Genomic DNA, 22,324 nt, shown 5'->3' on the forward strand with positions numbered 1-22,324 from the left:
ATCTTTTGATGGAGACTTTTCCTTCCTCAACAAAAGGACCATGGTACTGTTAAGTCGCAGGCCAGAATTGAGAAAAGACCTCCAGACTAAAATGCACAATGCTCCTAGGAAAAAGGTTGAGCACTTGACTCCTCAGATTCCACTCCAGGCATCTCTGCTCTGCAGGGAGGTACCCTAGAGGCCAATCCAGATAGATGTCCTGGAGGGAGATCTTTTGCTAATTTGATGGCTTAGCAAGCCTAGCTCAACAGAGCCAAATAACTGGCATTTTGCTACCTACCCTAATACTATGTACACTCGCATTATCCGGAGCATGTCCTTCCCTACTGGAGCCTCCGTACTCAGCCTGGGGCCTAGAATTATGAGGACCAGGGTTAAGAATTCCCCATTTGTGTCTATTTTCCCCACTAAATCTGCTTCCTATACGTTACAGCACTTAGAGCATACACTGTTACTACCTTCCTGCATCCATATCTAAACACATCTATCTAGGTCCCACGGTCTCAATACAAACCACAAAACTCACCCACAAAACCACCCTAAGAAAGCCCACTTACACCAATTGTTAACTTGAATTTGAAAGGAGGGCCCCCTCGAAGAATGCTGCAGTTATCATCACTCCCAGTGGCTGGTCGGTAGGGCCTGCTCTGCTTGATGTCCACACAGTTGATGACTTTGTTGTGTGCTGTGATCTCACCCACAGAAGAGCCACCCTCCCATAAGAAGATGGCTCCAATCCTTTCCCGGTCAGTGTCGAGGAGAGAGAGGAGAAAAAAAAAAAAATCAATCCCAGAAAGACAATGGGAACCCCAATGGTCAAGCTGCTAGAGCATAGGCCTATGGTGGATATTGCATACCTGAGGATGCTATAGGGATTGATATGCACTAAGGACTGCTTTGGGGCTTTAAAGCTCATGTCCAAAGGTGTCTCAGAAGAGATGGAGGCTATGTAGGAAAGGGGCCAGCTGTCCATGGCAGCATGGCCCAGTATTAGCACCTCCACCAAGGATGGAGCTACAGGGAGCAGTTTCTTTCTGGCTTCATCACTTCCTAAGTTTCTTTGGGAAGGCCAGGAATAGGCAAGTTGGTATCTCTTAGTAGAAAGGAGCTAGCCGACTCAGTGCTGGTACCCATGACAACCAATTGTTATAGCTACTTAGGAGAAAAACCTGGGCTGCAGCTCTCACCCCACTGGACACTAGTCCTGATAGGGCAACCACCTCCCCAACAGATCTTTTCACGTCTTTGGCATGCACAGAGAAAGCTCAAGTGATGGGCCCATCTAGAAGAAAAAAACTGGCTCAGAGGGGTTATGTGTAACCACTGAGGGGATTCCCCTGTAAAGTAACACATTTCTCTCTCAATCCCCTACCCCTTTCTTGCTGCCTGGGATGCAGGTACAACAACTGTAGGGGAGGTGGTCCGAGGACAGCTTTAAGATAGGCTAGGATCCCTGTTCCCATAAACACAGAAGGTTGCCACCTCTGTAACAGGGTAGGTGAAGGGGACAGTATAAAAATGGAATATAGCCGTTTCAGTCAGGACCACCAGCCATATGTGACTCTGGACCCTAGCATGGAGCTACCAGCAGGATCAGTGTGGTAAGATGATGGATAATCAAAATAATGCTTTAAAAATGTCTCCTTTGAAATTATGGCTACTTGGAAAAGCATGGTTCCCATTATCCTTCTGCTGCCGTCACCATGGTGGGACTGAGCTAACTTGGTGGTTGTGGGCTTAGGCATAGGAGCAGGGTGGGGAAGAGAGGTGTCAAAAGCTTTTCCTCATGTAGCTCCTACATATGGAGATCAAGCATTCCTGCCATAAGCAATGTCTTAAGATCCCTCTGCAAGGCCAGCAGAGTGCCTGGTGTGTGCTAGAGGAAAGGATGGAGATACATCATCTCCTTCAGGTCACTTAAAGCACAAACCCCAGGGTCACTTGAGCTTAGGGAGCATGGTCAGAGAACTGACCCCTGAGGCCCAGGGATGAGTTACCTTGGATCTTAACTTTGGTCTCTGGGTCACTAAGTGTCCACACGTACACCATCATGTCCATGCCACCTGAGGCAAAGTGTTCATTGTCTGGTGACCAAGCCAGGCACACGATTTTTGCATGGTGTCCATAAAAAACATTGTTCTCCTAATATAGAAAGAAAACAGAGGTGTTAGATTGTAGTGTTGGCCAGGGTACTATGTGTCCTTCCTCCCAGTAACAGAGAGAAGCCCTAATGTCCTTGATCACTACCAGCATCCTCCCAATAGCTCCACCAGGTGTCTGACACTCATGGAGATGAAGACATAGCTGAGGAAGTCAAAGCCTAAGAGCACCTGGCTAGAGTCCTCCCATGTGCCTTCAAGTATAGTATATAGGGGTCTGCACCCTACTCACCGAGTAGTCATCAGCCACACTGAACACTGTGACCACCTTGCTGGCATCACACACAGCCAGGAAGGCACCATCATGGGAGTAGGCCAAGTCTGTCACTGGCCCCTTGGCTTCTAGGAGCTTGCCTTCATTCTTTAGCGTGGAGCCCAGGATGGAGTAAACACGCACTTTGCCATCCTGTAGGCAGGGACACAAAGCAGTCACTCCTTAACATACACACCATGTGCCCTGTCATAGGGGAAGGTCAGGGTTTGCTCTGCCATGGTTCTGTAGGCACCAGTCCATGCCTGGGGCTCTGGCTGCCAAGAAACAGCTGCTTCCTCCTCACATACTCCTTACTTATTTAATCTCAGCTTCCTCCTTACCTGGGCAGAAATGTCTGGACCCCAAGCCTCCCCAGTCTCATTCTGTATTGGCTGGCTGCCAAGGAGACCCCCTAAAATAGTGCTCATGGCTCCCTGAAAGGTCAACCTGAAGAAAACGGCACAAATAGCTTCCCAACCTCTGGGGCGCCAGTTGTGTCTGGCAAGGTACATATATCTGCTCCAGCATGCTTCCTGTCACCATGTGCCAGGTACACCTTGAGTAATAGCCATTCTTGCTGGTTGACTACATCCGGAATTAACGGAAACCTAAGTGGCTAGGTACATCTGTGAGGATTATTTTTCCTTATTTAAAGGATCCAAAAAGTGGGAAGAAGCACTTTTAATCCAGATCTTTTGAGTCAGGATTAAATGATGCACCTTAATCTGGGCTACATCTGCTGCTCGCCTATATAAAGGCCATGGAAGAAGCAAGCTTGCTCTCTATCTGCTTGTTCTTGATCTCACTGGCAAGTTCATCCTTTCACTACCATTGGAGCCTATCTTTGGGATTCCAGCATACACTCAAGACCCTGGCCTTCTCCAGGCTCCAAGGTCACAAAATAAAGAAAAGGGTCTTACCGAGCTTCCAACAGCCACTGTGTCCCCACCAGGGTGCACGGCCACGACTTCGGGCTCATAGCCAGGGTTGTCGATACTGAAGCACTTTTTCTGGTCCTTCAGGAGGACAACCTGTGACAGGGAAGATATAGTCAGATCAGTGGCCCCTTAAGACAACACTGCTCATCAGCAGGAAAGGTGGATTCTGCTTAAGGGCTCTGGACTCTAAGGCACACCTGCCATCTTTTGATGGAGACTTTTCCTTCCTCAACAAAAGGACCATGGTACTGTTAAGTCGCAGGCCAGAATTGAGAAAAGACCTCCAGACTAAAATGCACAATGCTCCTAGGAAAAAGGTTGAGCACTTGACTCCTCAGATTCCACTCCAGGCATCTCTGCTCTGCAGGGAGGTACCCTAGAGGCCAATCCAGATAGATGTCCTGGAGGGAGATCTTTTGCTAATTTGATGGCTTAGCAAGCCTAGCTCAACAGAGCCAAATAACTGGCATTTTGCTACCTACCCTAATACTATGTACACTCGCATTATCCGGAGCATGTCCTTCCCTACTGGAGCCTCCGTACTCAGCCTGGGGCCTAGAATTATGAGGACCAGGGTTAAGAATTCCCCATTTGTGTCTATTTTCCCCACTAAATCTGCTTCCTATACGTTACAGCACTTAGAGCATACACTGTTACTACCTTCCTGCATCCATATCTAAACACATCTATCTAGGTCCCACGGTCTCAATACAAACCACAAAACTCACCCACAAAACCACCCTAAGAAAGCCCACTTACACCAATTGTTAACTTGAATTTGAAAGGAGGGCCCCCTCGAAGAATGCTGCAGTTATCATCACTCCCAGTGGCTGGTCGGTAGGGCCTGCTCTGCTTGATGTCCACACAGTTGATGACTTTGTTGTGTGCTGTGATCTCACCCACAGAAGAGCCACCCTCCCATAAGAAGATGGCTCCAATCCTTTCCCGGTCAGTGTCGAGGAGAGAGAGGAGAAAAAAAAAAAAAAATCAATCCCAGAAAGACAATGGGAACCCCAATGGTCAAGCTGCTAGAGCATAGGCCTATGGTGGATATTGCATACCTGAGGATGCTATAGGGATTGATATGCACTAAGGACTGCTTTGGGGCTTTAAAGCTCATGTCCAAAGGTGTCTCAGAAGAGATGGAGGCTATGTAGGAAAGGGGCCAGCTGTCCATGGCAGCATGGCCCAGTATTAGCACCTCCACCAAGGATGGAGCTACAGGGAGCAGTTTCTTTCTGGCTTCATCACTTCCTAAGTTTCTTTGGGAAGGCCAGGAATAGGCAAGTTGGTATCTCTTAGTAGAAAGGAGCTAGCCGACTCAGTGCTGGTACCCATGACAACCAATTGTTATAGCTACTTAGGAGAAAAACCTGGGCTGCAGCTCTCACCCCACTGGACACTAGTCCTGATAGGGCAACCACCTCCCCAACAGATCTTTTCACGTCTTTGGCATGCACAGAGAAAGCTCAAGTGATGGGCCCATCTAGAAGAAAAAAACTGGCTCAGAGGGGTTATGTGTAACCACTGAGGGGATTCCCCTGTAAAGTAACACATTTCTCTCTCAATCCCCTACCCCTTTCTTGCTGCCTGGGATGCAGGTACAACAACTGTAGGGGAGGTGGTCCGAGGACAGCTTTAAGATAGGCTAGGATCCCTGTTCCCATAAACACAGAAGGTTGCCACCTCTGTAACAGGGTAGGTGAAGGGGACAGTATAAAAATGGAATATAGCCGTTTCAGTCAGGACCACCAGCCATATGTGACTCTGGACCCTAGCATGGAGCTACCAGCAGGATCAGTGTGGTAAGATGATGGATAATCAAAATAATGCTTTAAAAATGTCTCCTTTGAAATTATGGCTACTTGGAAAAGCATGGTTCCCATTATCCTTCTGCTGCCGTCACCATGGTGGGACTGAGCTAACTTGGTGGTTGTGGGCTTAGGCATAGGAGCAGGGTGGGGAAGAGAGGTGTCGAAAGCTTTTCCTCATGTAGCTCCTACATATGGAGATCAAGCATTCCTGCCATAAGCAATGTCTTAAGATCCCTCTGCAAGGCCAGCAGAGTGCCTGGTGTGTGCTAGAGGAAAGGATGGAGATACATCATCTCCTTCAGGTCACTTAAAGCACAAACCCCAGGGTCACTTGAGCTTAGGGAGCATGGTCAGAGAACTGACCCCTGAGGCCCAGGGATGAGTTACCTTGGATCTTAACTTTGGTCTCTGGGTCACTAAGTGTCCACACGTACACCATCATGTCCATGCCACCTGAGGCAAAGTGTTCATTGTCTGGTGACCAAGCCAGGCACACGATTTTTGCATGGTGTCCATAAAAAACATTGTTCTCCTAATATAGAAAGAAAACAGAGGTGTTAGATTGTAGTGTTGGCCAGGGTACTATGTGTCCTTCCTCCCAGTAACAGAGAGAAGCCCTAATGTCCTTGATCACTACCAGCATCCTCCCAATAGCTCCACCAGGTGTCTGACACTCATGGAGATGAAGACATAGCTGAGGAAGTCAAAGCCTAAGAGCACCTGGCTAGAGTCCTCCCATGTGCCTTCAAGTATAGTATATAGGGGTCTGCACCCTACTCACCGAGTAGTCATCAGCCACACTGAACACTGTGACCACCTTGCTGGCATCACACACAGCCAGGAAGGCACCATCATGGGAGTAGGCCAAGTCTGTCACTGGCCCCTTGGCTTCTAGGAGCTTGCCTTCATTCTTTAGCGTGGAGCCCAGGATGGAGTAAACACGCACTTTGCCATCCTGTAGGCAGGGACACAAAGCAGTCACTCCTTAACATACACACCATGTGCCCTGTCATAGGGGAAGGTCAGGGTTTGCTCTGCCATGGTTCTGTAGGCACCAGTCCATGCCTGGGGCTCTGGCTGCCAAGAAACAGCTGCTTCCTCCTCACATACTCCTTACTTATTTAATCTCAGCTTCCTCCTTACCTGGGCAGAAATGTCTGGACCCCAAGCCTCCCCAGTCTCATTCTGTATTGGCTGGCTGCCAAGGAGACCCCCTAAAATAGTGCTCATGGCTCCCTGAAAGGTCAACCTGAAGAAAACGGCACAAATAGCTTCCCAACCTCTGGGGCGCCAGTTGTGTCTGGCAAGGTACATATATCTGCTCCAGCATGCTTCCTGTCACCATGTGCCAGGTACACCTTGAGTAATAGCCATTCTTGCTGGTTGACTACATCCGGAATTAACGGAAACCTAAGTGGCTAGGTACATCTGTGAGGATTATTTTTCCTTATTTAAAGGATCCAAAAAGTGGGAAGAAGCACTTTTAATCCAGATCTTTTGAGTCAGGATTAAATGATGCACCTTAATCTGGGCTACATCTGCTGCTCGCCTATATAAAGGCCATGGAAGAAGCAAGCTTGCTCTCTATCTGCTTGTTCTTGATCTCACTGGCAAGTTCATCCTTTCACTACCATTGGAGCCTATCTTTGGGATTCCAGCATACACTCAAGACCCTGGCCTTCTCCAGGCTCCAAGGTCACAAAATAAAGAAAAGGGTCTTACCGAGCTTCCAACAGCCACTGTGTCCCCACCAGGGTGCACGGCCACGACTTCGGGCTCATAGCCAGGGTTGTCGATACTGAAGCACTTTTTCTGGTCCTTCAGGAGGACAACCTGTGACAGGGAAGATATAGTCAGATCAGTGGCCCCTTAAGACAACACTGCTCATCAGCAGGAAAGGTGGATTCTGCTTAAGGGCTCTGGACTCTAAGGCACACCTGCCATCTTTTGATGGAGACTTTTCCTTCCTCAACAAAAGGACCATGGTACTGTTAGTCGCAGGCCAGAATTGAGGAAAGACCTCCAGACTAAAATGCACAATGCTCCTAGGAAAAAGGTTGAGCACTTGACTCCTCAGATTCCACTCCAGGCATCTCTGCTCTGCAGGGAGGTACCCTAGAGGCCAATCCAGATAGATGTCCTGGAGGGAGATCTTTTGCTAATTTGATGGCTTAGCAAGCCTAGCTCAACAGAGCCAAATAACTGGCATTTTGCTACCTACCCTAATACTATGTACACTCGCATTATCCGGAGCATGTCCTTCCCTACTGGAGCCTCCGTACTCAGCCTGGGGCCTAGAATTATGAGGACCAGGGTTAAGAATTCCCCATTTGTGTCTATTTTCCCCACTAAATCTGCTTCCTATACGTTACAGCACTTAGAGCATACACTGTTACTACCTTCCTGCATCCATATCTAAACACATCTATCTAGGTCCCACGGTCTCAATACAAACCACAAAACTCACCCACAAAACCACCCTAAGAAAGCCCACTTACACCAATTAACTTGAATTTGAAAGGAGGGCCCCCTCGAAGAATGCTGCAGTTATCATCACTCCCAGTTGCTGGTCGGTAGGGCCTGCTCTGCTTGATGTCCACACAGTTGATGACTTTGTTGTGTGCTGTGATCTCACCCACAGAAGAGCCACCCTCCCATAAGAAGATGGCTCCAATCCTTTCCCGGTCAGTGTCGAGGAGAGAGAGGAGAAAAAAAAAAAAATCAATCCCAGAAAGACAATGGGAACCCCAATGGTCAAGCTGCTAGAGCATAGGCCTATGGTGGATATTGCATACCTGAGGATGCTATAGGGATTGATATGCACTAAGGACTGCTTTGGGGCTTTAAAGCTCATGTCCAAAGGTGTCTCAGAAGAGATGGAGGCTATGTAGGAAAGGGGCCAGCTGTCCATGGCAGCATGGCCCAGTATTAGCACCTCCACCAAGGATGGAGCTACAGGGAGCAGTTTCTTTCTGGCTTCATCACTTCCTAAGTTTCTTTGGGAAGGCCAGGAATAGGCAAGTTGGTATCTCTTAGTAGAAAGGAGCTAGCCGACTCAGTGCTGGTACCCATGACAACCAATTGTTATAGCTACTTAGGAGAAAAACCTGGGCTGCAGCTCTCACCCCACTGGACACTAGTCCTGATAGGGCAACCACCTCCCCAACAGATCTTTTCACGTCTTTGGCATGCACAGAGAAAGCTCAAGTGATGGGCCCATCTAGAAGAAAAAAACTGGCTCAGAGGGGTTATGTGTAACCACTGAGGGGATTCCCCTGTAAAGTAACACATTTCTCTCTCAATCCCCTACCCCTTTCTTGCTGCCTGGGATGCAGGTACAACAACTGTAGGGGAGGTGGTCCGAGGACAGCTTTAAGATAGGCTAGGATCCCTGTTCCCATAAACACAGAAGGTTGCCACCTCTGTAACAGGGTAGGTGAAGGGGACAGTATAAAAATGGAATATAGCCGTTTCAGTCAGGACCACCAGCCATATGTGACTCTGGACCCTAGCATGGAGCTACCAGCAGGATCAGTGTGGTAAGATGATGGATAATCAAAATAATGCTTTAAAAATGTCTCCTTTGAAATTATGGCTACTTGGAAAAGCATGGTTCCCATTATCCTTCTGCTGCCGTCACCATGGTGGGACTGAGCTAACTTGGTGGTTGTGGGCTTAGGCATAGGAGCAGGGTGGGGAAGAGAGGTGTCAAAAGCTTTTCCTCATGTAGCTCCTACATATGGAGATCAAGCATTCCTACCATAAGCAATGTCTTAAGATCCCTCTGCAAGGCCAGCAGAGTGCCTGGTGTGTGCTAGAGGAAAGGATGGAGATACATCATCTCCTTCAGGTCACTTAAAGCACAAACCCCAGGGTCACTTGAGCCTTAGGGTGTTTTGTGGTGAATGAAAATGTCTAGTCCAGTCATCTGAGCCTTCCAAGGTGTGGCTCCTAGGCAGAAGGGTCTTGGCTACCCCCTCACCTCAGGACAACCGTCAGGGAGATAAGGGGGCGGAAGGGCATGAATTCCGGACTCGGTAGGTACCTCGAAAGGCAGAGACTAAAAGAGGGCACGCGGGGTCACATGGGGTACTCACATCGATATTCCTCAGGATGCCGCACTTGCCAGTGTTGTAGAGAATATGATCGCCCTTGGGGTCTCAGCCGAGGATCTTGGAGACGCTACGCTCCACTGGGGAAGGCTATCGAACACTTTCTCTGGAAGACACAAACGCGGAACCGTGCATGAGGGGTGCTCCGGCGCACTTGGGACCCGGGGAGCCACAGGCGGTCAACACCGGGGATTCCAGGCCGGTCACCTGTTGCCGCCTGCGGGCACGGCGGGCAGACTTTCTGGTCGGCGGTGCGGCCAGGCCCCGGGGTCACGCAGTTCCCCCGTCCAGCCCACAGTACCTACTCCGGGGTTCCCGGCCGGCACCCCGCGACCGTGCACAACCCCAGCGCCCTCCTGTCTACACCGACCCCAGAAGCCAGCAACGAGGCCCACACACTCACTAATCTCTTATGGATGTGTGAGGAAGGCGGCCCCGCGAGACAGGCTCTGGCGTGCCCCTGCGGGCTGCTGCTACGGACTGTATGACCCCTGGAAGCTCAGGCACCCCAGGATCTCCGTCCAGGACCCCGGTCACCCCAATCACCAGGCTGACTAGAAAGCTTGATGCAAACTGCAGGAGGCTTTGTTGTAGTTGTTTAACGAGCTAACCCCATGTTAGCTCGGGTCTTTCATCAACCCGCCATGGTGGATGGCTGGAAAGACAGCTTGAAGTATCTGCATAGAGATCTTGTAGAGTAGCGTAAGGGGAGTGTCTAGGGGCATGCACAGGCTCAGAATTGGTGCGTCTCCAGGCTTGGAGGGTTTGCCGTGTGTTGATTGGTCAACTGGTTGTTATGGCCCATAGGCCCTCCCAGGGTGGTAGCTATGCTCTTTGCATCTTTGCTGTGCACTTGTCCATAAATCATAGCTCCACCAGCTAACTTCTGATTGGTTTCTTGCCACGAGGCAGGCACCTAACCTCTGGTGACCAAGGCAAGGTCAGAGAAGCACGTTTTCGGCTGTTATGGCTGCCGAAATGGGGAGCTGGTCCCTTCATTCGACTCAACCCGGCGCGGCTCGCCCCCCAGCTTTGACCATATATAGTCAAGCGCTCAGCTCTTAGGCTGCAGCCCGAGGAGCCTGCGCTGAAACCCCCGCCCCCCAGCCCGTGGAGCCTAGGCTGAAACCCCGCCCCCACCCCGCCCCTTATGGGTCCCGCCCCGGAAGTGACGCAAAAACACGACCCAAGAAAAGGCAGCATATGCCACAGTAGAAGTCTGGGGGTACCCAATATGAGCTTCTCGTTGGTGTAGCGGTGTCCCCTCGGGCGGTTTTCTGCCACCTTGGCGCCCGGGCTTGCAAAAGACTTGAAGCTGTAGCTCGTATGGCTTTAAAAAATCTCGGGTATACGTAGGAACTCTCCTTCCTTGAGGCAGAAACTTTATAAAGCGCCTTTTATATCTGAACTCTCCCTGTCTCTTCCTCCTGCTAATCCTACTCTTTAAACGTCTAGTGGCAAGGAAGCCAAAAGCAAAGGATGTAATTGCTAAGGCCACAGGGCCAATTTACTAAATACGCCGGGCACGGGGCGGTGGGGGTGTGGAGAGGGCATGAGGGTTGGAACTCTGTTCTTAGAGGGGGGGAGCAAAGCCTGGAATTTGCTCTGAGCCTCAAGATGATTCATTAGAGCAAAACGAAGAAGACTAACAGCTAATTGCTTGAAAAGCTCTGAAAACCTAGTTGGGAAACCAGAGAAGTGGTTTTTCGGAGGGAAACTCCTAGAAATTTGCCTTAGATGAATTTGTCTTCTGCTTCAGAAGTTGGAGCCAAGTTTGTCTTAATTACTCTGTAGGTCAGACCGACCTCTTCTGGCAGTTCCCTGGCTGGCTACCCACCTGTTTGCTATCTGGCCTGATATAGTTTAACTTTTCAGTTGCTATCTAGTGGTTAGATGCCTCTACAGGAGTTGCAAATTTCAGAGAGCTTTTAAAGTGTGTCCTCCTAGGGCTTCTGTGGCGCCTCAGTGTTAACTTGAAACTATATCCTGTTTTCCTTAGTACCTAGTCTTTTGTGCACTGACACACCAACATTCTTAAGGTTCTAGGAATGCAAACCCCTGCCTACTGTGATCTGTTGTCTTCCAGGATTGCTAGGTTTCTAGGGCGTCCTACGCGATTAAGTTGACTCGAAAGTATTCACTTCAGTCACAACTTTTCCCAAGTTTCACCTGTCCCAACCTTGAACCTGTAACCAATGAGTCTCTCCTGCCCCAACCTTGAAACCTAGAGTCCTAGCCTGCTCTCTCCACTTGACTCTGTGATGTTGATATTTCATACGATGTCTCAAGGCTTGAAAAAAATCTCCAAACTGCCCGGAAGCCACATGTGGCTACTTAACTACAATTACGACTTGAAACAGTCCTTGTGTTACTCTGTCTACCTTAATGCACAGAATAGATAGTGCTCTGGTCTACAGCTTTGCTAAAGATATTTTCATTAACAGCAAGGTGTCTATCCTAGGATTCTGGGAAAAGATAGCGTAGGCTGTGAGTTTTCTGACCTACTAGAATTGTTCTAGATGACAGTTGTTACAGATAATCTTTCTAGTAGAGCTGGGGAGATGGCTAGACAGTTAAGAGCAGTGACTGATCTTCCAGAGGATCCAGGTTCGTTTCCCAGCAAGGAATCTGGCACCTTCAGACATACGTGCAGGCAAAGACATCAATGCACATGAAATCTTAAAGGAAAACCTTTCTAAACCATACTAAAGTTGCCACTCAGTGAGTATTGTACAAAGACTGCTGGATCACTTGTGTGAGGAGGACTGTAGGGATAACTTAAGCAGATGGATGCAAGCTGTCCTGTGTGCATAAAGGCTCAGCACCGGCAATGAAAAGAGAGACCCTCCAAAATATACCAGGCTTTGGTATATTTTTCAGCTTAAATTACATGAAAGCTTCAGAGAACTTGGATACTAGGGGCAGCTTAATCACTATAAAAATCCAGTACCATGTGTCAAAATAAGTTTTCTGGGTTTTAAATAAGGGTCACTGAGGTGTTGCTTCACTGTGATTGTTTCTGGGCAAAGTCAGCTGGATTAGCTCAAACCACGCATCCAGGTATAGCTAATTTGTTCCTTGCAGTTCTACTCAGTGTGTGAACCTGAGCCAGTTGACTTTGTATCCATGCAATGACTTTCATCTAGAAATTAGCCTGATTCTTGTGCCTACTTCTCTCTGTACCCGAAGCCTCCACTGCTGTTCAAGGGTGGCTTCTATTAAAGGTAGCTGTAAAAGCAGAAACACGGCCAACTGAGATCCATGCTCTGCTTTCCCCTCCCTAACTGCAGGCTTTGGCATGTTTTTTCCCCACTGATAAGTGAAGCGGTAAAGCTTCATATATTTTAACTTCTAGTTCATGCAAATCTGTTACTGCCTCTGTGTGTGAAGATGTTAGATCCTCTAGAACTGAAGTTAGACATTTGGGAACAGCCATGTGGGTGTTGGGAGTTGAACTGGAGTCATCCGGAAGGAGCAGCCCCTGCTCTTGAACAGCTGAGCCATGATCCTCATCTCCCACATTCAGTCCTTCGTCAAATGCAGTATTTGTGGAAGCACTTAGCTTGAGTCTGTGGATCTCTACCTTACTAATGCTACTTTCTCCAATTGCCTCACGCCACCTGGGCCTGTGTTAGCCAGCTGGTTCTGCCCTAATTAGAATCAATCTACTACAGCCAGTGTGGTGTTAGTCGCCTTACCCCTCTACTCAGTTTTTGGCCTCGAAAGCCTTGGAGTTAACCTTTCCTGCCTGGCTTTCATACAGCTTAATGGGTGTGGTTCCGCCCTGTCTAGCACCTACCTCAGCCTTCTGTACCTGCTCTTTCTAGGCCATTCCAGATGCCTCCATTTGAGGTCAGCCTCCTTTACAAGCTACATACTATAGTGTTCAGCACCTGGGTACAGCATTTCTCCCTTCCCCACAAGAACTTTGCAGACATTTCAAATGAAGCTGCTGGTTGTCATTGCTGTGAGGAAATGGGCGGCTTAAGTCACAAATCTGCATCGAATTCCAAAGCATGCTACTATAAAACAAGGGACCGGAAAAATATTTAGGGAAAGGCCTGGAACAGTCTTAGGTAAGCTAGTTTTAGTTACTTGAATTAGCCTTAGTAGTTTGTGATGGGTAAGCCTTGAAGTTCCTGAGAAATGCACCCAAACACATTCCAATGTACTTTTCCTCAAGATAGAGATATTCATGGGAAATGGTTGCAATTATAGATATTCTTGTATGGTTCCCCAAAAGAATGTTGGTAGGATTCTAGTTTTAGATTCTTGATGTGGTCTTCCCAAAAGAGCAGTCTTCCCAAAAGAGCAGTATTCACTCATCCCGATGTCAACAGGGGTGACTGGCTATCTCCAGCTTCCTGGGTTGTCTTGTCAACAGCTCCAGAACGCCAAGCATGATCAATTCCTGCAAGATAACCAAATAAACTTGCCAAGTTTAAGGAGCTCTTCCCCACCAAAGCAGTTTCTTACGTACATTGTAACAAAAACCTGGGGCCAAATTCTAAAGGACCTCCACACTTGTTCTCATCTACATCCAGCCTGAAAAAGGACCTGGTGCCACTAAGTGGGAACTAGGCTCGTGCCCCTACCCTCTAGACCTGTGTGGGAGTCTTCCCTGTCACTGAGTCTACCTTCTCATAGCCTACCCTCTGAAGGAATTTAGGTAACTCTCCCAGTCTTGGGTCTGCTAAATGAGCTAAAATAAACCATACTCTGGGGTCATCAAGAAACTCTGAATAGCCAGGCTTGGGTCATGTCTCTCCAGTGCATCCTCACTTTCACCTTCACTCTGCATCAAGACGGATGCTGCAGAGGGTTGTCATTGTGCTCTTGAACAGGCCTGACTATAGAACAGTAGTTGTCCATTGCTGGATCTGACTGCAATGTCTTAGGCTGCATAGCCTAGTTTTGGATCTTGCAAATCATAAAATCCATTCCAGGTTAAAGACCTCTGAGGTGCACTTAGGTGAGACTAGAAGTGTTTTCAAGTCGCATGTGGGAAAGATGAGCTTCAACTACTTTGATTCTGGAGCTGAGGCCTGGTTTGGTTGGGGGGGGTGTGGTTGCCTGGGGAGAGCTGTGCTGTTACTCTAAAGGGACTGCTGCTTTGGTCCTCAAGCTATTGTTTGAGGACAGGTTAGAAGAATTCTGGCCTGACCAGCAACCTACCCAGAAATTGTATTTCTTGATGAAGGGATAGCAAGTGGATTCTTAACTCATCCCATCCCTAAGGGAGCTTGGTTTACTGGATGCCTCCTTGAGACTATAAATTTGTGTTCAATTGTTAAAGACCTCACCGGCCCCATCCCCAATCCCCACCCTCCAACAAGCTTAGTGTCCTGTTGTCTGCTTGTAGTTGGCCTTTGTTTCTGTAAATGATCCAAGAGTAAGCTGGGACAGCCTTTTTTTTCTTCTTCCAATTGCTGTCCAGGTTCACCAGCTTATGACTGAGGGAAGTTCAGGCAGGAATGTGGAGTGGAAATGGGAGTAACTCTGATTGCTGGCCGGCTGCTCTCTAGTTCATAATCCTCAAGCCACAATCTTATGTTGACAACCCAGGCTACCTACTTGCCCAGTGATGGCATTGCCACCAGTGGACTCTGCTCTCCCACAGCAATCAAAACGGTTCATCCCAGATGAAGCAACTAGTGAAACTTCAAGGGCCAACTCCAGTTGAGGTTCCCATATTCCCAGGTGACTCAAGTTTGGTGTCAGGTTGACAATATAAGCCAGCACACAGGCTTTTCAATTCTATCACAGACCCCCAGACATTTGACATTTTGAGATGATCTACAGTGGTAGCTTCTGAGAACTTTGCATTACTGCCAACATTACAGTAATGTAATGTAAGATGTGTCTTGTGGGTAGTTCCTTACCTACCTTTCTGAAACTAACTTCCAAGGCAGCTAAGCCTGTTAGTCAGGGTTGGGAGTGGGAAGTGGCATGATCCTTAGTGGGGTTTGGCTGACAGCTAAGGACTGCAGTTGGCAAACCTTCTTTTGAATGACTTAGAGGAACCTAATCATGTATCCTACAGCCATTGAGGGAAATTCTCCTGTAGTACTGAAGGACTTAAGAATTAACAAAGAAATAAAATAAGGAGACTTAGAAAGAAAAAACCTCTCACACTAAAAACAGGGCGATCTGACTTAGAAATCTAACCAAGGTCACACTAGCAGGCAGCAATAACTCCCTTATAAGGTCACAAGACAACCTAACTAAATACCAAGAATTCCCAGAGGGCCACCCTGCCCTGGGGTCATGAAGATAAGAACAGACTATGCCACTGAGTAGGAGACCCTCTGGCCCCAAAGATAAGAGATCTCCAAAGAACCTGTGACTCTGTTTACCACCCTAACCCCTAAAAGCCTATGGTTTTCTCTTATAAAAGAAGCCTGCTTTTGAGGAACAGGGCTTCCTTTGTCTGTCGGACTGGGAGGCCCATTTGCGAAAATGTACCATAATAAATTTACCTCTTGTTTTTTACATCAGCTGGACTGGACATTGAGTTTTTTGGGGGGGACTGTCCAATTTGTGGAGACCCCTCGATCTGAGGGTCTTTCAGTACCTATGGGCTCTGTTACTGCCCTATGTTTTGCAACCCCCACCGCTTTTGATGGAGTAATGTTGCTAGGAGATTCAACTTTCATCTGCCTGCTGCTACACCAGGTGAAGTACCCTGAGGCCATGGTACAAGCCTGTTCTGTTTGCCTACCCAGAGTATTTTCCAGAACAATGGTTTTTTTTGTTTGTTTGTTTATTTTCAGGCCTTATTCAGGCCACGATTTTAAGACCATACTCTGGACACTGAGTATGCTTTTTTCTTCCTGGAACAGGGTTTCTCTGTATAACAACCCTGACTGTCCTGGAACTTGCTTTGTAGATATGCTGGCTTCAAATTCTGAGACCTTCGGGCCTCTACCTGAGTTTTCCTTGGATTAAAGGAGTGTGCCTCAACACCTGACTTTACACTGTCTTTATACATTAGAGGCAGCAGCAGTTCAGGTTTTAGCTGTCCAAGTTAAGAAGCCATTAGTGGTCTGCATCTAGTATTCAATTAGTGTTGTCTTTATGTACAAAGCAACAGCAGATCTAGAGAAGCCCAGTTATAGGAACTGATCTTGTAAAATTCAGATTTATGTATTCAGCCAGCTTTGGTGCTAGATTAGCAGAACATTTTAGCTCGAGTGCTACTAATTTCTTCCAATTTAGACTGTGTAAGCCAGCCCTCCTGACTTCTAGATGTGTGATCACATATCTGCTTGTGTAATACTTGGTTTTGGGGACTGGTTTGTATGGTCTGGCTGAGATCAAGGTAGGAAGACTTGGCCTTTGTTACTCTGTATGGGTTATGTTATTGAATTTCAGGTCCTAGCAAAACCCATTACTGGTTGCATGAAGACTGCTTCTATAGAAGTGTGCTTGTATGGACCTTAGCATACCTTGAATGTCTAATTAGCACTGTGCTTTCATCCTGATCCTGATTGGGAAAACTATGCATAGGGCATTAGCATGTTTGGTGGGGTGGGGTGGGGGTGGGTACACCTTTAAATCTTTCCTATGGAACTGGCCCAGCCCTCTTCCCAGGGGCTGTTGAGGATAATAGTTAAGGCCCTGAAGCTTCCAGAACACCGTCCTAGTTCAAGCCTGATAGCTTTCTGACCTTGTCCCCTGGGTGGCTGTTCCTAAAGCCTCCACTGTTGGCTTTCTCCTTAGTTCGCATCTAAATGAACAGGAACCAGAGGGCCTATTCCTTCCAAAAGCACATCTCTATAGGGCTACCTTAACTTCCATGGAGAAGGGATTCTGATAAACTTGGATACTCCATCAGGCTCCTTACTCCTTTTTCCTAAAATGAGGCATGAACTCTGTCCCATAGATGCCTGGCCCCATAGATTGTCTTGGGGAAGACAGTGTAAGTATAGTTACCTTTCATCTGAGCTCTGTCTGCTGCTAGCAGGTATTCTCTGATCTGCTTCCCCATGAGTGGACTATTCTCCACCCAAGGGGAAATGAATTGTAGGTCTGCAGGTGAATAGCAGTAATACTGGTCATCAAGGGTAACCATAACCAAAGAATTCGAAACATGAGTGGCCTGAAAAAATTCTTCTTGATCAGAAGCCCAAATCAAGAGACATGCTACAATATGTTTCTGAAACAAAAAAAAAATCTGTTCAGTCATCTCTCCCACAGGCTCTGCATGGCTTGGAGCATCTCTCCCGCAGGATCTGCTTGGCTTGGAGCACCATCCTCTTGGCACTTGACAAGTCTCCCCGTATAAATTGAAAAAAAAATTTTTTTTTTTTCTGTAGGGGAACAGTATCCCTAAGCCTATCAGAGCTGTTGGACTCGGCTGTGCTGCAAGAAGCTTGTCAATTTTCTTGTTTTAGTCAAGAGTATTCTAATCTGGAGACCATCCAGATGAGGTCTATTGATGGCTTGTCATAGAGTTGTTGGCTCAGCTGGCCTAGTCATATGCTGCTTCTCCACCACTTTAGCCTTTCACTCTTGTCTTCACTTCAAGAATTCTAGGACCATGAAATGGCATGCAGCTGGGATCCATATCTACCGATCTTAATGAGGCATGGGAGGAGTAACTGAAATGTCTGAGGGCAGGAACATGGATGCAAGAACTGAAGCAGAAACCATTGGGAAAGTTCTTTAAAGCCTTCTGCACCCCACAGCTTGCTCAGTCTGCTTTCTTGTACAACCCAGGACCACCAGCCTGAGGTGGCACCACCCACAGTGAGCTGGGCCATCCAGTTTCAGTTGAGAAAATGACCACAGGCTTGCTCACAGGCTAAACTGGTAGGGGAATTTTTCTCAATTGAAGTTCCCTTTTTCAAAAAAATTTTAAAATTAGATTACTTGATTGAGAATTCTGTGTACACCTAAGTTCTGTGAGAGTGTTGCCCCTTATCTCATTTCTAATTCCGTCCCATTCCAACACCAGTATTCCACTAACATGTGTTCTTTTGTTTAACCTACCAAAGGTAGGAAAAAAACCCAAAAGAGCAAATAAGCTACTTTTAGTCCTTGGAAAAATGTTAGTGAACACACAGAAAAATAACTCCTCTTCTTTACCCCAACATGGCAATGGAAGGTGACAAGAGATTGAGGGAAGAATAAAGAAGTCCTATATCACATATTCACTGGCTGCTTGCTCTTTAGAAAGTACATGTTTCTTCATGTGGAGATGGCACACTGAAGCCTAAGCTGTATTGTATTTAGGAAGGACACACAGCTCAGTCTCGTTCTGCAATTACTCCAGTTCCAGTGTGATGTGGAGGACTGGGAAGGGTAACACAGGGAGCAGGTGTAGGGCTTCTCCCCTGCGTGAAACCTAGCATGAGCCTGCATTGTTTCATGGCAGAAAACCTTCCACATGTACTACATGGGAAAGGCTTCTTTCCCTGGTGTATGACCAAATGTACTTTCAGGCCTGATTATAAAGCTCTTAGAACACTGGTTACAGAAAAAAGACCTCTCCTTGTGTCTTCTCTGGTGGGCTAAAAGACTAGAGGAGATCTGTGACTTTCCTCACATTTGTATGCTCTCTGTAGAATCTCTTATGGTGACCCTCACATACGTGGAGTTGGCCTCAGATTCTGGCAGTCTTCAGTCTGCTCTAGCCTGAAGATAATCTCTGGTTGTCCCTTCTCCTTGGGGACGACTTCAGAAGAAGATGCCCTCTGGGACACTTAGTGGTACCTGGAGGTGACTTAATAAGCTCGCCTCTCATGCTGAGTGGATTCCATGAGAATCACCTCCCTCAGACTCAGGACACTTATCCTTTTGGGATAATGAAAAGGGAGGCTGTCTCATTTCCAGGACTTCTAATAACCACCACTTACTTTGCTAAGGTTCAAAGGATTGCTGTTGCCATCCTCACTGTCTGTTGCCAAATACATGTGTGTGGGACCTGCCAGTGTGTCCTTGCATTCTCTTGGTAGTGTTGCTGATTGCAGTTGTTTCAGAAGCCTAATGACTTCTTTTAAGGATATGTGCTCAGGAAAGGGCTCATCTTCTCTCTGCCTGGAGACATGGACCATGATAGGAGGCTTCAAGCACTCTTCTATCAAATCCTCCATGAATCTCTCCTTGGTTGTCACTTGCTATCCCACTTCTATGTCAAGGCAAACTTGACATAGTTTGCCTAGTTTTAACTTGGCCTAGTTTTGAGAGAATGCTCCAAGACCAGCTGAGAAATCCTTGCTCTGCTTTTCTGGCTGCAACCATTTGGATGAACATCTCTCAGAGGGTTTGCAGCACCTGCCTGGCATCAGAGCCATTGTCAACTGGAATGTTGAGCTCAGCAATTGGAAGTCAGAAATGTCTTCCCATTGTACAGGAGGAATCCATGGAATAAACTCCATGTTGTGTATTACAGTGTCATTATTGGTGACTGGGTCTTATATGATACTGAGCTGGAAGCCATTCTAAGAATCCTAAAAAAATTACACTATGGCAGTCAAGTATGTGTCTTGAGGTTTGAAGATAGTCCAAAGGTTCAGTCCTTTATGGAAGGGAGTAGGCGTTTTGGATAACAAAATGGGAGGTTCTTTCATTTCCAGGATTCCTAATGCCACCATTTACTCTGCTAAGGTTCAAGGGGTTGGTGTAGCCATCCTTCTGGTCTGTTGTCAAATGCATGTCAAGTGGGATCTGCAAGCGTGTTCTTGTATTCTCTTGTGGTGTTGCTGATTGCAGTTCTTTCAGAAGCCTGATGACTTCTTTTAAAGGCATGTGCTCAGGAAAGAGGCCTTCCTCTCCCTGCATGGAGACATGAATCCTGAAAGAGGTGGCTTCAAGCACTCCTCTATCAATACTTGATGGCTTGTGCCCTTGTCTGGTCAAAGTCATGCCTGAGGTATAGCTCTGTTAGACCAGGGTCTGGGTAGAGCCAGCATTACTAGGCTGAAGTCAAATATTTCCTTTCTTTGTAGTATCTGGAACCTAAGAATGCTTCACAATCTCCAGGCATGGGAGTGCCAGAATGTCTCTACAACAAAATAGAACTTAAGTTTGTACTGGTCTCCTTAGTGTCCTTGGTTAGTCCAACTGACCCACCTGGAAGGGAAGCCATGTTCTTTTGTTTGTCTGTAAGGCAGGACACACCTAGTCAAGGTCCCTTTGTTGTTGCCAGCTAGGTGTGCAGGACTGGACTCCAGCATAAGGATGGTCCCTGTGGCATGAGAATGTGTAACCCCACCTATTTCAGGACTCAATAGTGGTGGTTCCATTATCACTGTGTGTATATTTCTGAAGCCTAGAGCCTTTCTAGTTACTGTCTAGAATAGGACACATTGATGGTGTGCCCTCCAAATCCCTCCCAAATTGATACATGCACTGTACAATTCCTGATTTCTAAAGAATGACCTTCCTTACCATAGAAGAAGCCATCCTTGGATTGAGGGTCCCAGTACAGATGTAGAATGATGACACTGAAGAGAGGCTGAAGACTCAAATGCTTCCACAAGACAGATGAGGAAGGCTAGCCCAGCCCATGGATAACTTGGCCCTAGTACCTCTACCTGCTGGTCCCCCAGGTTACTGCAGTGACCTCTTATACTTTGGAAGGTATGTATAGGTGGAACAGAACTATCACTATTGAGTCTACCAGGTTTTTCCTGAGTTTGATCAGGGCATCTCTGACAACGACCCTTAGAAAAGCAGACCTGACAAGAGTGAGGCTGAAGGATTAAGTGTATGAGACTTGGAATTATGTTGAGTACTTCAAGTATTGAAGCCTTGACTGTAGACTTAAAATTTATTCCTAACCAGACTGTGATGGTTCTGTTGGAATCCTCGTCTCTGGCTTGTTACATGATTTGATGATTTAAAACCATGTTTAAGCCATTATTGGAAAAGAATGAATTGTTACTGCTCTTGTGGGAAGAATACCTCAATTGATAAATATTAGGTTCATCTGCTGATAAGCCAAATCAAACTGAATTAACAAATCCATAGTTAATAGAGCAAAGCAATGAGGAGAGCATTCCTGGGTGACTCAAGAATGCAGGAAGGGAGAGTATGTGGCCGGTCTAAATGATCAGATCTTAAATACCCAGTTGGCATGGTTTTAGTCAGCTCTGGGGAGGAGATGTCCCTTGGGAAGCTTTCTGAGGGGTGGTATCTGGAATGGGAGGATTGAATACAGAGTAGAGATTTTTCAATACTCACAATCTACATTGAGAATCTAACTAGAAGGATGCAGAAATATCTGAGTGAGTGGGGGTTTAAGAACATCTTCAATTGCAAATTTCCCCTGCATCTCTCAATCTTAAGGAAATCTGAGTAAGTTGGAATGTGCTACAGAGCAAAAGAACATCATGAATAAGTCTGAAGTTATCAAACTCACCAAAAAATAACTTTCTTTAAACTGTAGTGTCTGAAAGGGAACTGTTGTTGTTAATATAGCCCCTTGCCTGATTTCTTCATCACAAGATGAGTACTTCTTGCTTTGAGATGGGCATTTTTGCCACACCCAGTACAACTGCATGGATGGTCCTGAGTGGGGGAGCAAGAGAAAGAAGAAAAGACACAAGGCAGAAAACTGGGGTAGACAGGACTCTGACAGAAGCCACAGAGCCTGGATGGAAGCTTTGGGTATTTTGTTGGGTTTAGCCAACTTGCCTGGATATACCTGAGAAAAGGAGTGTGTATTGAGGAAAGAAATATGCTAGAGACAGAAGATAGTCAAAAGGGGGACATATAGGGAGGCTGTCAGTATTCACTGTGTTTATTGCTCAAGGTTATTATGAAAGACCCCCAGACCCCTAAGGGCCTCAGGATCCCGAGGAGCCCCCAAGACTCAGAAATCGGACCAAGAGCTGCAAAAGCAAGAGGGTTTATTGAACGAATGCGCATTCGGGTATCAGCAATATTGGGGAAGCTGCACACACACCAGCAAGGGTTACAGGCTCCTTATATAGGAAAAAACCGCAGAGATCAGGCAAGGGGCATAAAGTGATTGATTACAAAGTATAATCTCATGTTAGAGTGGTTACCCAGGTGTGACCTGCTTTTCTACAAATGAAAA

At 47.0% G+C, this 22,324-nt stretch overlaps 2 protein-coding genes and 1 pseudogene across 2 annotated transcripts in view; 1 reads left to right on the forward strand and 2 right to left on the reverse strand.

Moving 5' to 3' along the window:
• LOC113832249 (WD repeat-containing protein 1-like) overlaps positions 1-3,855 on the reverse strand; it is an 11,979-nt gene extending 8,124 nt beyond the window's left edge. Inside the window, exons 1-5 of the mRNA XM_035453030.1 lie at positions 3,850-3,855; positions 3,333-3,443; positions 2,392-2,565; positions 1,998-2,142; positions 558-685 (exon numbers count right to left, since the gene is read on the reverse strand). Coding sequence (XP_035308921.1) covers positions 558-685; positions 1,998-2,142; positions 2,392-2,565; positions 3,333-3,443; positions 3,850-3,855 — 564 coding nt within the window. The remainder of the gene's footprint in view (positions 1-557; positions 686-1,997; positions 2,143-2,391; positions 2,566-3,332; positions 3,444-3,849) is intronic.
• On the reverse strand, positions 2,534-9,864 carry LOC113832273 (WD repeat-containing protein 1-like). The gene is made up of 9 exons (XM_027387032.2): positions 9,680-9,864; positions 9,262-9,382; positions 7,663-7,840; positions 6,887-6,997; positions 5,946-6,119; positions 5,552-5,696; positions 4,110-4,290; positions 3,333-3,443; positions 2,534-2,565 (listed from the first exon to the last, which is right to left on the reverse strand). Coding segments are annotated over exons 2-7 (783 nt in total). The 5' UTR covers positions 9,264-9,382; positions 9,680-9,864; the 3' UTR covers positions 2,534-2,565; positions 3,333-3,443; positions 4,110-4,117.
• LOC100770514 overlaps positions 9,410-22,324 on the forward strand; it is a 19,201-nt pseudogene continuing 6,286 nt past the window's right edge.

This window comes from Cricetulus griseus, assembly GCF_003668045.3.
Source record: "Cricetulus griseus strain 17A/GY chromosome 1 unlocalized genomic scaffold, alternate assembly CriGri-PICRH-1.0 chr1_1, whole genome shotgun sequence".
Lineage (NCBI taxonomy): Eukaryota > Metazoa > Chordata > Mammalia > Rodentia > Cricetidae > Cricetulus > Cricetulus griseus.